Genomic DNA, 14665 nt, shown 5'->3' on the forward strand with positions numbered 1-14665 from the left:
TATTACATGAGAACAGAGTTATTATATGCAATTAAACAATGTAATATTTAAGAAATGGCACCTAAACCAATGTGGCAGTGTGTTGTGCGACATTTTGGGAAGCCAGGACTATGCACAAATTAAAACGAGTTTCTGGAGTGAAACTTTGAATTTAGTCAGACCTGTGTGATAGAAGAATATGGCAAGGCTCTATTTCTAGCTCATATCGAGAAGAACACACGATGGAAATAACTGTGGACTAACTGTGGATAACTTGTAGCCTAGAACATAAAGGTAAGAGTTCATTGTCCTATAGGGCCTACGTTTAGCTATGTTGGAATAGGCTAATTTGTGGTTTTGTCGTATGAAAGTTTATACGACTGAAACACGTTTGCTTCGATGTTCGTTTGCAAAAATATAAAACACATCTCATGCTAGATGAAGTTCATCGCGGGATGTGAGCCTGGGTCACCTGCATGACAGTCACGCACCCATCCACTAGCCTATGTCCCTGCTATTGAAATCATAGCGTCACATCACTCTAACTGTAAACAGTGGTAGACGGAGTTTTTAGGAAATAGACCAAAGTCTGGATTTGTTAATGTATTGTATGGTCGGACTAATGAGATGTCGGACCAATGGGCTTCTTTTTTTCGGACCAATGGGATGTCGGACTAATGGGATCTCTGGTCAATGGTTCATTTTCGGACTAATGAGATGTCGGACTTATGGGATGTCGGACCAATGATACGGAACCCTTTGCCACACACGCACAGGCGCAAACACAGAGATAGATCAGTCCGTGTTAACATACTTTTGTCTTTTTTATCTTTGTTTTTTTTATGGGAAGTAGCAAGTCTTTACAAGTCAATAGGCGCAAGTCCAAGTGAAAGTCCGAGTCATTGATGTTCAAGTCCAAGTCGAGTTGCAAGTCTTTTTATATTTTGTCAAGTCGAGTCTAAAGTCATCAAATTCATGACTCGAGTCTGACTCGAGTCCAAGTCACATGACTCGAGTCCACACCTCTGCCTTGTTGTGCCATTCGTTATCCATTTGATAACGAAAACACTCCCAATGTGGACAGGACAGCCTACTAAATTTAAATAAACTTTAAATAAGTGACCATGAAGTGTCGTAATGCAGCCCCTTATGTTGATTTAATGAGCCCATTTCCTATACCCAGCATGCACATACACACACAATGACTATACAAGAACTATGTATATACAGTACAGCATGGAAAAGAACTATACAGCATGCACACCCACAAATGTGCAATACAGCATGCATACAGACACACAATAACTACACTGAACAAAATTATAAACACACCACTTTCACAACATTTCTCTCAAATATTGTTCACAACACTGTGTTAGTGAGCACTTCTTCTTTGCCAATATAATCCATCCACCTCACAGGTGTGACATATCAAGATGGTGATTAAACAACATGATTATTGCACAGGTGTGCCTAAGCCTGGCTACAATGAAAGGCCACTCTAAAATGTGCAGTTTCACTGTATTGTCTTCACATACAGTGATTTTGCCTTTTGACACCAACGTTCTTTTAGGCATGTCAATAATTCCTTCGCATAGAGTTGATCAGGTTGTTGATTGTGGCCTGTGGAATGTTGGTCCACTCCTCCTCAACTCCTCTTGCAAAGTTGATGGATATTGGCAGGACCTGGAGCATGCTGTCGTATATGCCGTCCCAGAGCATCCCAAACATGCTCGATGGGTGTGACATGATTGGTGAGTATGCTGGCCATGAAAGAACTGGGATGTTTTCAGCTTCCAGGAATTGTTTACAGATCCTTGCAACATGGGGCTGTGCATCATCATTCATGCTGCAACATGAGGTGATGGTGGTGGATGAGATGCTATGGATGGATGGCATCAATAAAATGCACCTATGTTCATTGTCCATACCACACGTCTGCCCATCCCATAAAACCATACATGCTGTCTGCCATCAGTCCTGTACAGTGAAAGCCGGGATTCATCTGTGAAGAGCACATATCTCCAAAGTGCCAGACACCTTTGAATGTGAGCATTTGCCCACTCAAGTCAGTTACGATGACAAACTGCAGTCATGTTGAGACCCAATAAGGACAACGAGCATGCAGATGAGCTTCCCTGACACGGCTTCTGACACTTTGTGCAGAAATTCTGGTTATGGTTATGCATGGTCTACTGTTGTGAGGCTGGTTGGTCTACTGTTGTGAGGCTGGTTGGATACAGTACCACCAAATTCTCTGAAATGCCTTTGGAGACGGCTTATGGTAGAGAAATCAGCATTCCTGCAGTCAGAGAGAGCAGCCAATTGTAGGCTCCCTTGAAGCTTGCAACATCTGTGGCATTGTGCTATGTGATGGAACTACACATTTTAGAGTGATCTTTTATTGTGAGCCTGCCAGCCTAAGGCACACCTGATATCTTAATAAGCCACACCTATGAGGTGGATGGATTATATTGGCAAAGGAGAAGTGCTCACTACACTAGCACAGATTTATGAACAATATTTGAGTGAAATAGGCCTTTTGTGTATAAAGTCTTAGCTCTTTGAGTTCAGCTTATGATAAATGGGGGCATAAAACAAGTGTTACTTTAATAAGTTTGTTCAGTGTAGTTACAGTGTCTGTGTACATGCTGTAGTTCATTTGTGTGTGTGTGTGTGTGTGTGTGTGTGTGCGCCTACCATACACCCCAACCACAAAGCAGAGGGGTTGGGGTGTATGGTAGGCGTATCTACAGTAGATTTTGGCCTATACATGAAATTAGCTCTCTATATCAATATAAGGCCTTAGCTATGTTAATTTTAGACACCTACCAATATGCAGCATGGTAAAATATTTGACCTAAATCTTCATATGTGAACTTTAAGTCTGTAACAGGTCATCTAAAAGCTGTTCTGATTGACTAGGTAAATCTCTGTGTTAAAATAGCTTAAAATCGCTTTTTAGAGTTTCCCTATTCACAGGGCTAAAACCGGTTGTGCGACCCAAAATGTTCAATGTTAACATTCATATTCATATTTTACACATCCAAACCTTTAAAGAAAAGCATGGTTTTGTTAGAAAGGGGAGTTGGAGGTGTATGGTAGGTGGTACTTTGTGGCCTATACATGGAGGTGTATGGTAGGTGGTACTTTGTGTGGCCTATGCATGAAATGGACTCATTATAGCAATATAAGGCTTTACCTATGTTCATTTAAGACACCTATCAATAATCAGCTTGGTAGATATTTGACATAAGTCTTCATATGTGAAGTTTGAGTGTGTAATAAGTCATCTAAAAGCTGTTCTGATTGACTAGGACCATCTTGATGTGTTAGAATCGCTTATAATCGGTTTTTAGGGTTTCCCTATTCATAGGGCTAAAACAGGTAGTGCAACCCAAAATGTTCAATGTTAACATTCATATTCATATTTTACACATCCAATGCGTTCACAAAAGCATGATTTTGTTAGAAAAGGGGGTAGGGGTGTATGGTAGTCGGATCTACTTTGTGGCCTATACATGAAATGGGCTCATTATAATCAATATAAGGCTTTGCCTATGTTAATTTAAGACACCTACCAATAAGCAGCATGATAGATATTTGACCTAAGTCTTCATATGTGAAGTTTGAGTGTGTAATAAGTCATCTAAAAGCTGTTCTGATTGACTAGGACCATCTTGATGTGTTAGAATCGCTTATAATCGGTTTTTAGGGTTTCCCTATTCATAGGGCTAAAACAGGTAGTGCAACCCAAAATGTTCAATGTTAACATTCATATTCATATTTTACACATCCAAAGCTTTCACAAAAGCATGATTTTGTTAGACAAGGGGGTAGGGGGTGTATCGTAGTCGTATCTACTTTGTGGCCTATACATAAAATGGGCTCATTATATCAATATAAGGCTTTGCCTATGTTAATTTAAGACACCTACCAATAAGCAGCTTGGTAGATATTTGACCTAAGTCTTCATATGTGAAGTTTGAGTGTGTAATAGGTCACTTAAAAGCTGTTCTGATTGACTAGGACCATCTTGATGTGTTAGAATCGCTTATAATCGGTTTTTAGGGTTTCCCTATTCTCAGGGCTAAAACAGGTAGTGCATCCCAAAATTTTCAATGTTAACATTCAAATTCATATTCTACACACCCAGACCTTTCAAAAAAGTATGGTTTCATTGGGAGGTGGGGGGGGTGCACGGTAGGCCTATCTAGCTCGCGGCCTAATACACACAGTGACTAATAAACATAAATATGCTCCCTGCCACTCCGTACCAACAACACACACCTGCTGCTTATCCACCTTTAGAATCAGCTGCTGTAAAAGCCAGAGCAGAGAGGGCATCTTTTGTTTGTTAGCCGGTTTTACACACACTGTCATTCCAGAGGCTCATTCCGGTGAGTGATATTGGCCAAGTCTGAAAACCAAACAAGATTTAAGATGGATGGTGGTGTGTGTGTGTGTGTGTGTGTGTGTGTGTGTGTGTGTGTGTGTGTGTGTGTGTGTGTGTGTCATTTTCCAAATGAGAATGACTCCGACAAATGTTTGCTCTCTAACTGTTACTTTGTCAGCTGAGAATGAATTTGCATGTGAGCAGTGAAGGAACCCGAATTGGGATCATAGAGCTGTGACTGATTACCTTCGCCAAGGAGGTTATGTTTTCAATGCAGTTTGTTTGTCGGTCTGTCAGTTTGTCAGGGGGAAAAATGCTAAAAATATACCTGCCTGGTTTTCATTCATACACTTTGTGGAGGGCAGTGGGGGGGGGGAAATTTTTCATTTTCATTGCATCGCCTTTTTATCGCTCTCCTTTCATATAATGTAATTTTTTTTTTTTACCAAGATGTGAAGCTTGTCTTTATTTGAAACACACACACATGATGTAATTATTTACATTATATATACTGACATTTCTGATATTCATAACAGCAAACGTTATGCAGGTTATAGCCTACTATTCATATTACAACTCCACTTCTTAAATTCAGCTGTCTGGTTGAAGCCTCAAAATATTGTAAACAAAGTAGCAGGCTAAGCTTATCATACTCTACTGGTTGAACTGTTCAGTTTCCCCACATGTGTTTAAGTTTCAAGGTAAGCTAATACTTTTTCTCCTTGGGACAGGCCCTTTTAAGTCTTGGAGTTGAAAAACATGGTTGGTCAGTCAACTTGAATGCAAGAGTTTTAATCAAATGTCTGCAGCATAGCCTACTAATGATGCTAACCGAATATAACAGTAATTTAGCTAGCCGTCTTCTGAGCGTCAATGCGTTCACGATTGTGAATGTTTTATTTGGATTAAATGTGCATGTGGAGGACGGGTGTCCATTGAGCACGCACGAGAGCGGGCGGAGTAGAATGAGTTTACTTCTACTGTTTGGTAATTAAGTTGCACGCATAGTCTACAAAAGTTGTGGGAGAACTTTATGCTTCTACCCGAGCAGCGTCAGGTGCATCAGTGCGACCACCGACCACGCTTCCAGGGATGATCTCGTTGGTTTTCATGGAGACAGACAGCCGCGGTGTGCACGGAGGAGGGGCTGTGTGTGTGTGTGTGCGTGTGTGTGAGAGACAGACACGTGAGTGACAGAGAGGGAGCGCAGGGAAAGGAAATTCAGCTTTACGAATGCTGCGTGTTTTTCGTTTCAAAATAAATAAATAAAAGAATAATATGTGGCGGCCGGTGCTGAATCTGTGGCGCACCGCCACAAATTTGTCTATGTGTGGGAAACACTGGAGGGGTGTTGCGTGGGCCAAGGAGGACCCATTACCTCTGAAGTGGACCCAAATCTCATGGCGGAACTCTTTTTCAATAACTATTGTTTCCCTTTCATTAACACTGCAAAATGAGACCTTTGGCAATGTTATCGTTTTATTATTATTGTTAAACAAGAGATCCTTCAACACAACAATCTCTGAAAAATTGCATCTAGTAGCTAGAAAAAAAACAAACAAACAAAAAGAAACCACTGAACTGAACTCTACCTATAGATGTATATGTTTGTGAAGTCTGAAGTGAAGTGAAGTGTCTTTTCAGGTTGGCCGTAAATTGCTGTTTTCTAGAAGTGAAGTGGTGGCTGGAGAGTGGCCTTGTCTCCCCATTCTCCTCCATTAGGACCCCACCTGTGTCCTTATGAGCCACCAGTATACATCTTGGGACTATATGGCCCATTTCAGCCATATTTATCACGAAATGAAAACGCCGGGAGAAAAGGCTGTTAAGGCAGTCACAATACAGCCCTTTGATGAATCCAGGTCCGCAAAGCGTTCTGCAAATGGACTGGCTGGCCCCTCTCCCCTACCCATGAGAGATAGCTTTCTTCTCCCGCTAAACTCTCTCTCTCTCTCTCCCTCTCTCTCTCTCTCTCACACTCCCCCTCTCTTTCCTTTCGCTCCATCTTTCTCTCGTGCCTCCTCTCTTCCCTATCTCCTCTGGCCCCTCTGAATGCTCATTGTTAGAGGCTGGTCTTTGGCAGATAAATTTCAGAGAGTGAGAGGAGCGGGAATAAAGAGGAGAGAGATAGAGGGAGAAAGGGACCAAGGGGATTTCCCCCCCCTCCACACCGCCCCCATCTCTTCCCTTCCCCTTTAAAATGCATTAATGCCATTTTGCAGGCTGTCGGCAGCAATAGGTGATAAGTCACATTTGCATATGGCACTTATCCCCCCTCCACCCCTCCACCCCCCCAACACCCACCACCCTCGCCCCCAGTCCCGCTCCTCCGCCCATCTCCTGCTGTGTAATTAAAACGCTCTTTTCATTGACGCGCTTTCAGCCTTGGAAACGGAGGCCAAGGCCATTCATGGATCTTTGTGCTCGCCGATGCGTTCGCAGATATTCCACATCTGCTGCAGCCTGTATGAAATGCTGAGCCTTTCCTGTTTGCATGTCTCTGGCAGGTACCGTGTGTAAATGGGAGAGAGGGGGATGAAATATTAGACTGTTATTATATCTGTGCCAAAAAGAGAGTAGAAATCTTAACCTAATCACGCCACAGGTATCATGGCATTTTGGGAATGTGTGTTTTTCTTTAACATTCTCGGCATTCTTTATTTTTCTTGAATCACAGGTGAATCGAGCCTCTTGAAATCAGAGCTTCAAGTGGTCTGCAGTTCTTCTTCCTTTCACTAGATGGCAGAAAGAGATCTGATGTGATTTTAAGCTTGTTGTGCATCTGTGATTGGCTCCTGCTATCTTCTCCTTGCGATCATGGTGTGCATCCTTGCTTTAGGAGCTGTCAACACATGTTCTAACGGTGGAGAACAAATGCACTTCATTTGCAAGTCCATCCTCTAGGGGTAAGGCAAAGAGAGGTGCAGTGAGTGAGTGAGTCAGTGAGAGAGATTGAGTGAGACACAAACGTTGAGCAAACTCAAAACACGAAAGCTGCTGTTAGCACCCTTTTTTTTTTTTTTTTTTTTTTATCAATGGGAACATTCCGTGGAACAAATGGCCTCTTATCATATGTGTAGGAACATGGTACAGAACATGAGGTGTACACAAAGGTGCACTCCGCATACCTGGGACTCTCTCTCTCTCACAGTCCTCGTTTCCTCGCTCCTTGCCCAAAAGTAATCTCGCTCGCACACATTTGGTGCTCCTGGGGTGGCGTTGGTCTTATTGAGGATGCTAACAGCTGTGCGCTGGGCTACTGGAGATGCCCTACTGTTCCACCGCCAGATCTGGACTGATGCCCTCAGCCCTGAAGAGACTGCGCCCGCGCGGCACAGCGCTTCATCAGACCTGGCACAGATCCACGGCTGATCCGCCCCTCATCCGGCGTGAGAGCACTTTGGTTGGGTTCGGGAGAAAGCCCTATTAACCACTGTGCCAGTCGAGCTTTTCACACCTTGCTAGCATTAAATTGGTTGTTTGTCCCTGTGCAGTTTTGTTGTTTATGTGCCATGGCTGTTCTTTTAGTGGAAATTCACAGGTGATTTTGCAGGCAGTGGCCGAGAGCTTTACTTGTCCTGCAAGGCGGCATGACACGAGCTGAGCTGTAGATGATGATGCCTTCACTTTTGTTTGTCCTCAGGTCACTTGGGCTCATTATTTCCTCTCCTTAATGTTCTGGCCAATTTACCGCGCTTAATTGTTTCATTCGTTTCCCCGTGTTGAAGTCTGTGAAATGTATGTGTGTGTGTTTAGGTTCAGGTTGTTTGCCCTGCCCAGCCTTTTTTGGTCAGCCTAGTTTGTGGATGTAGCTGCTGGAGTGATTTATTTCTTTTTTTTTCTTTTTTTACTTCCGAGGCTCTGTAGACAAGGATGCGCATGGATGCCCGCGCGTATCTGGCACACCTTTCATAGCCTCCCTCAGCCCACTGAACCCCCTTTAGTCCCTCAAAACAAACTCACTCATCTTCAATGGCTTTCTGGCTTTGGACTTTAACCGTGTTTTCATCTCCCGTTGGAAGACTGTGTGTTTTTTCCTCCTCTCGCCTCCTTTTAATGGGAACTCACTCAGGGGGATCAGGCTGATCTCACCTTACCTTTCCACCTTCCTCCAGCCCCTCTCTCGCTCCACTTTATCAAAGCGAGCCGGCGAGAGTAATCCAGGCCCGGCGCGGAGCGAGCTGCAGCCTGGTGATAACTGGGCCCTATCACTAAATGTAATCTCAGAGCTGACATCTTTCTGCATGTAAAGCCATTAAGGCTCAGCTCGCTGCGCCTGCATCGGGCCCAAGAGCCTGTAATTGCCAAACAGTTGACTGCAAGCCGGGTAGAGGGGAGATTCCTATCCCCTGTGAGCTCCATGCCGGAATCTCTGCCATCTTTGATCCAACCTGATGCAGGTAGAGGAGGAGATGAGAGCAATTTAGAAGCCAAATTAAGGATGTTTTGGTTGCTATCTCCTGTTTATCTTCCAGCTCGGGGCGCTTGTCTTGTTTGTTTTCTGTGAGTTTTTTAAAACAATAGAGACATCTTTAGTTTAAGTGTGTTTGCTTTTGCCAAGGACTTACTTGAATGGAGCTTGCGTGTTTTAGATCGATTAAAATTCGGCTTGTTTTGAATTCTGCAGAGGCTGGAACGTTTTCTGCAATCTTGTGCTAAAACACTGTGGTGTTCTGGTTGTGTCCTCCCTCTCAAATGAGCAAAGCATTGTACGTTTTGGCTAAAAAACATTTAAATGAAACCCTCAGTAAACCGCTACACTCTGGGTGCACAGCATGGTAGCATTCTTCATTTTGGAGAGTAAGAACAGCTGGTTATAAAAGCAAGCTTTTTCTACCTTTTCAACCTTGTTATTTGGATTTGTTCTGATTGTGTGCAGTTTCATTCTAATCGGTCAAAGTATTATTAATGGAATATCAGGCAGTGTGTGAGAAGGGCGTGACACTGGGAACTGACCTTCAGAACAGGTTACCCATGGTGCATAAAGTAATATTGTAATAATGTTATTGTTTGTGCATCCTGTCATTTAATCGGGTATAATAATACATTTAGTATTATTGAGATACTAATTCATTGGCGACAAGTAATTTCAGTCACTGAGGTGTATGCTATTTGTGAGGTTAATCTGAGATATTTATATGTTTAAAACAATTTTTAGAAAAACATACTGTCCTATCCTTTATTCCTTTAATACATACAAAAACAAGACACTAAATGAAGACTACAAAAGACTCAAATCCTAGAATTTAACAGCAAACAAAAACCCAGGGTGATAGGCAGCAAGATAGCCAGCAGTCCCCACACCAGAAGCCTCTGGTAGCAACAGGAATCTGGCACCTTTAACTGGTGCTTGATCACCTGCCCAGGCACACTACATCATTCGTATGCATCACACCTGTGGCAGGGGCAGAGCGTACTGGTGAGGAAAAGGGACAAACAGTACTGGGAGCACAAGCTCAACACCGCTAACACCTAGCTGTAACAGTTACCAGTTTGAGTTGGGTATAGAGTAAGCAAAAGCTGTATTCCAGTGCAAGTGTTGTTACCCCCAACTACTATTAAGAATGACTCAAGTAAACTCAAGGGGGAATGCTATGGCTGTCAAGTAATAGAAATGATCATTTGTTGAATCACATGCTTTGTGGTTAATTCATCTATTAGTTGCATGTATCAGTTTGCCCTGAGAAGTCAATCTGTCAGGTTTGAAATTGATGTAAAATGACTAAGTAAGCAAGTGCATCATATGGTAATTACAAGCAACAGATATTTTAATGCACTTAATATCACAAGAGCAGGTGGTGTAGTCCATTCCTATTCTGAATGAACAGCCATGTAGGCATTCGGATTGACTGCCATTCTTCCCAATGGACGGTAGACAACAACAGCTATCCCGATCAAAGATTCTAAAGTGCCTGAAAGTATCTGATTGGAATAGAATGTACCCCATGTAAACAGGCACCACTGATTTTTCAATCAGAATGACACTGTATCGGTATACATTATTGACTAGTTTGGATAAGGCATTCCCTGGACGTGTATAGAAATGCTGGCTAGGTTAATTTCACCAGACCTCTTTTAGCTGGAGGATGTGTATGATACATAGCTCAAAAATCATGTGACAGCCCAAGGCCAGTGATTTAAGATCATGGTCAGGACAGAATATTTAGATCATTTTCATGTGTCACACACATTTGATTTGTTTAAGTAGTTTTGCTATAAATTAGAGCTTTTTCAATATGTATTAGCCTATATGACAACAGCACAATGTAACCTTTAGAAAAATATTCATTTGGCATTTAGATTGCAATGTTTATATGTCAACAAATATTAGTCAGTCCACAGCCGTTTTAAATTATATCGCCGTGCTGAGTTAGCCAGCCCAATCACAATTAGTGTTGACATCTCCCATATTGTTATTTGCTCTCAAACTAGCAAACGGTTCGGTTGCTTCCTTCAAGCCTTCCTTGTCTCTGTACCTTGGCACTCCACATTCTGAACACGCGGGGGTCAGGCCATGCGCTCAATACACGCGTGCGCTTGCTGTGAGTGTTCCTATATTATTCTGGCCTGTCATGGAGCCTGGGTTCCGTGTGAGTAAAGGCAGTGGTGGTGCTCGGCGCAGGAGCGGAATAATTCACCGCGTGGAAAGCTAGCTGGAGAAGCCGGTGGCCCACATTCTCCTCCCCAGACGGCTCGCACTCAGGGTAATCAGTTTGATTATTAAGTGCTAATTTATTGCCAGGCCTCGAGCTATGTGTTAAATAAATGCGCTGGAGTAAATAAACAGCATCGGCAGGCCTGAGATACTACCGATAGATCAGATGGTTGCACAACACCTCCTAGTCATGGGTGTGTGTGTGTGTGTGTGTGTGTGTGTGTGTGTGTGTGTGTGTGTGTGTGTGTGTGGAGGGGGGGGGGGGGGCGGCTGCTCTGTTTACTTTAGCACAGCAGAGCAGGACGGAGTGTGTCCTGGACGTGTGCGTATGTGTGTTTCATGGTAAGTGAGTTGGACAGAAGTGTCCATAACCATAATCATAGAATTATGTGTAGATTTGTTGTTAAGGTATTTGTAAGCATACATCAACAACATATCTTCAAAAATATACGTAGATAATGTGTATAGGATATGGCTCTGGAGTTTGTTAACATTGTAACTTATTTTTTTCTTTTGTCTACATTGTAGTATTATTGTTGAAATTGAGGACACATGGATTTCATTAGTAATTTATTTCTCTTCAGTATTCTTCGCCTCGGTTGTTTTCCTGTCCGTTGACAGGAGTGGTCGGTCTAATCCATGTTTTATCTTGTTTTCACTCTTTGGGATTTGCCGATCTTTCATCAGACAGGAAGTTTAAAAAGAGCCAACAGCTTCCTCCTTCCTTCATGCATGTGAAAACGACTCATCCCAATGACTGGCTCCAACTCCTCAGCCACTGTCCCCTTCCCCTTTCAGCCATTACTCCCACAATTCCCTCTCCTCCGGCCCTCCAGACTTGTCCGACTACTCCTCTCTTTTTTTCCGCCTCCGCCAGAGTTCGGGGCCCTTAATTCTGGCTGGTGGGGTCTTCTCCTGTCACCAGCCACCACCACGCACATCCATCCCAACGTCCTCCTGTTTGTGGTGACGGAGCCCAACTGATAAGCAGACACGGACTCCAGGCTTATTTATGTGAGCAAGCGCCTCTGGAGCCGGCTTCATTTCGGGACTTATCTGTGTAATTCATGCTTGGCTGGGCATTATCTGCTCGCTCCAGATCCCGGGAGCAAGCGCGCGTTAGCTTCGACGCCACCGCGGCCCATCAGATCGCCTTTGTTTCCTCCCGGAAAATTAAACGGGAATAAATAAAGAAGTGACAAGGGCTTGTGTGTGGTCAGGAGGAAAGAGCCTGATTAAGGGGAAGGGAATGCGAGTTCAGGGGTAGGATGTGTGCTGCCTCGTCGTCTCTCTCCTCCTCTGCCTGGCTCTCTGAAGCACTCCCTCTGTGCTGTCAGTTGTGTTTCCATGGCTGTGATTGAATTTCAAAGGTGGTTGCTGGCTTTGTCCGGCAAACATCTGTTTCTGTGTTTTGAGATTGGTTGTGATTAGCAACCTAGTATTCTGCCAGCATGCATGCAAGCACCCAATTAAACCTGTATGAAATAATGTATGTTCTGCTGATCGGCTGATTATTATTTTCCCGAAAAACATTGTTAGATTGAAGAATAAAGGCATCACTAGATTGTGCATCAATCATTTGCACACTTTTGCTACCTTTATAACAACATGAAGAAATGTAATTTAATTAGTTTAAAGTGTAGACACTGAAGTGATGCCTCAAGGTTATGGACAATTCTCATGCAGCAGTTATCATTATCAGTAATAATATCTATATATCAGTAATAATATGTAATAGCGTACATCAATATATTAGTAATAACATATCAATAGTACCAATAATGGTGTGCTGTTTCAATACCTGTTGCTTCTCTCTCTGTTGCTCTTGTTTTGCTGTGGTAGAACCTTGATACTGTATGCATTCCATTTGGCCATTGAGTGTTGTCATTGTCCTGCCAGAGTTGTTCAGAGATGCTGTGTGTAGCTGCCATTCTCGCCTAAATGAATGAGAGAATGAACTCCAGTCACCTGCTAATCTACTGCCGTTACCCAGCAACCTGTAGACATTTCCTCTCTGATTCTCATCCTATTGAATTTCATCCACGACCGGTGTGATAATGTGTCCTGCATGCGATGCTTGGTTAGGCAAGCACAGCCTCCAGCACAACTCGATTATTCAAGACACACGTGCATAGCATTCGCCGGTGCTTTCAATTATGAGGAGGGACTCCACCCTTCAGTACCTCCACCTCCAACCCCAGCCCCCCCCCCCCCCCCCCCCCTTCAGGGGCTGAGTCCACGCAGGACTGTTGCACTTTCTCCCCCAGTGACTGAACTGTATTTTTGCTTCTTTCTTTGCCTTTCCTCCTCTCTCTCTCTCTCTCTCTAACCCCTGTAGCTTCCTTCACAAGTTGAGGAGTGGGTAAGCAACGCTCGTTTTCTCGTACTCTCATTCTGTTCTTCTCTCTCTCTGTGTGTCTCTCTCTCTCTCTCTCTCTTTTTTTATTGTATCATTATTTATCCATGATGCCGCAGCTTTTGTACATTAAGCCAGATTGTAAAGTGCACAGCCGCCGTCACCTCGTTTGCTTACATTTTTCCGTAGTTACCCAGCTAGAAAATTGCATATGATCTGCGTGTTGATGGAGGTTATTTTCCGAGCCTAGAGGATGGGAGGGTGTGCTAAAAGCAGTGATTACTCGTCCAGGGGGGTATTTTGGGGGGTCGGGGTGTGTGTGTGTGTGGGGGGGGGGGGGGAGTTGTTGCACTGCTGTTTGCTACACACTCCACTTCTGTGGTCAGCGCCACAGGGGGTCCCTTCACAACCCCGCCTCCTCAAGCATGTTCCTTCAGCATGCTGCCATTGTGTTCGTGTGTTGGAGCATCTCTCTCGCTCTCTTTTTCAATGTGTGTGTGTGTGTGTGTGTCTGCTCTTTCTGGATGTCATGGGGTTTCTTGTGTTCATAGTACACATTAGCGCAGCTGTTGTGTCTAGGGGGTGTGTTTTTGAATCAGTTGAGAACCTTACATGTATTTGTGTCTCCACACATTTGCATTCCTGATGGCCTGGGCCCTTTTGTCTTTGGCCCAGTCGCTTCATTCGCAAAACACTTATTAAAACACACTTTAAACGCATTTAGGATGCGCTTGAAGTGTCTTGCGTTGACCTCAAGTTGAAGTACACTCTGTAACTGTTTCCTCTCGTCTGCAACTGTGTAACACCGTGTCCTAACCGAACGCGACACGAGCGAACATTAGCGATAAAATCCGTTTAAAGAGAAACTATGCAGGATTGGTGATTTCATCTCCGGTTTCGGTTTCGCTTTTCGTTTTTGCTCGTTTTATGCTTGCAAATTTCTCTTCAGAGCTTCCCCTACAGCTTTAGCGTGTATATTTATACATATATAGGCTATATATATATTCATAAATTGCAAGCGTGGTTCTTCTTGTTCCTTACGCATCTCAGACTTCCAGATGTAAACAAGGAGCGATCGCCTCCTGCAGAAACTGCAAGTTTGCAATAGCGGATAGGGACACTGGGGGCGGGAGGAAATATTACTGTTTTCGATGAAACTGGTCAGTCAAGCAAAACAACGATTTCTAAGCGATTTTATGACTATGAAAAAGTTGCATAGGGTCTCTTTAATTCCATTGTTTTCAATTGGAGTGCCCTGACTGCAAGCGACGCAACGCGA

At 43.5% G+C, this 14665-nt stretch overlaps 1 protein-coding gene across 3 annotated transcripts in view; it reads left to right on the forward strand.

Moving 5' to 3' along the window:
- The window catches only part of chchd6a (coiled-coil-helix-coiled-coil-helix domain containing 6a), a 66955-nt gene that overhangs the window by 15025 nt on the left and 37265 nt on the right, over nucleotides 1-14665 (forward strand). For 2 of the 3 annotated variants that reach the window (XM_062541103.1, XM_062541104.1), the window contains exon 5: nucleotides 13369-13392. The exons of the other annotated variant lie outside the window; for it this stretch is intronic. In XM_062541103.1, the coding sequence (XP_062397087.1) occupies nucleotides 13369-13392 (24 nt within the window). The remainder of the gene's footprint in view (nucleotides 1-13368; nucleotides 13393-14665) is intronic. 3 annotated transcript variants of the gene reach the window in all.

The sequence above is a fragment of the Sardina pilchardus genome, chromosome 7 (assembly GCF_963854185.1).
Source record: "Sardina pilchardus chromosome 7, fSarPil1.1, whole genome shotgun sequence".
Lineage (NCBI taxonomy): Eukaryota > Metazoa > Chordata > Actinopteri > Clupeiformes > Clupeidae > Sardina > Sardina pilchardus.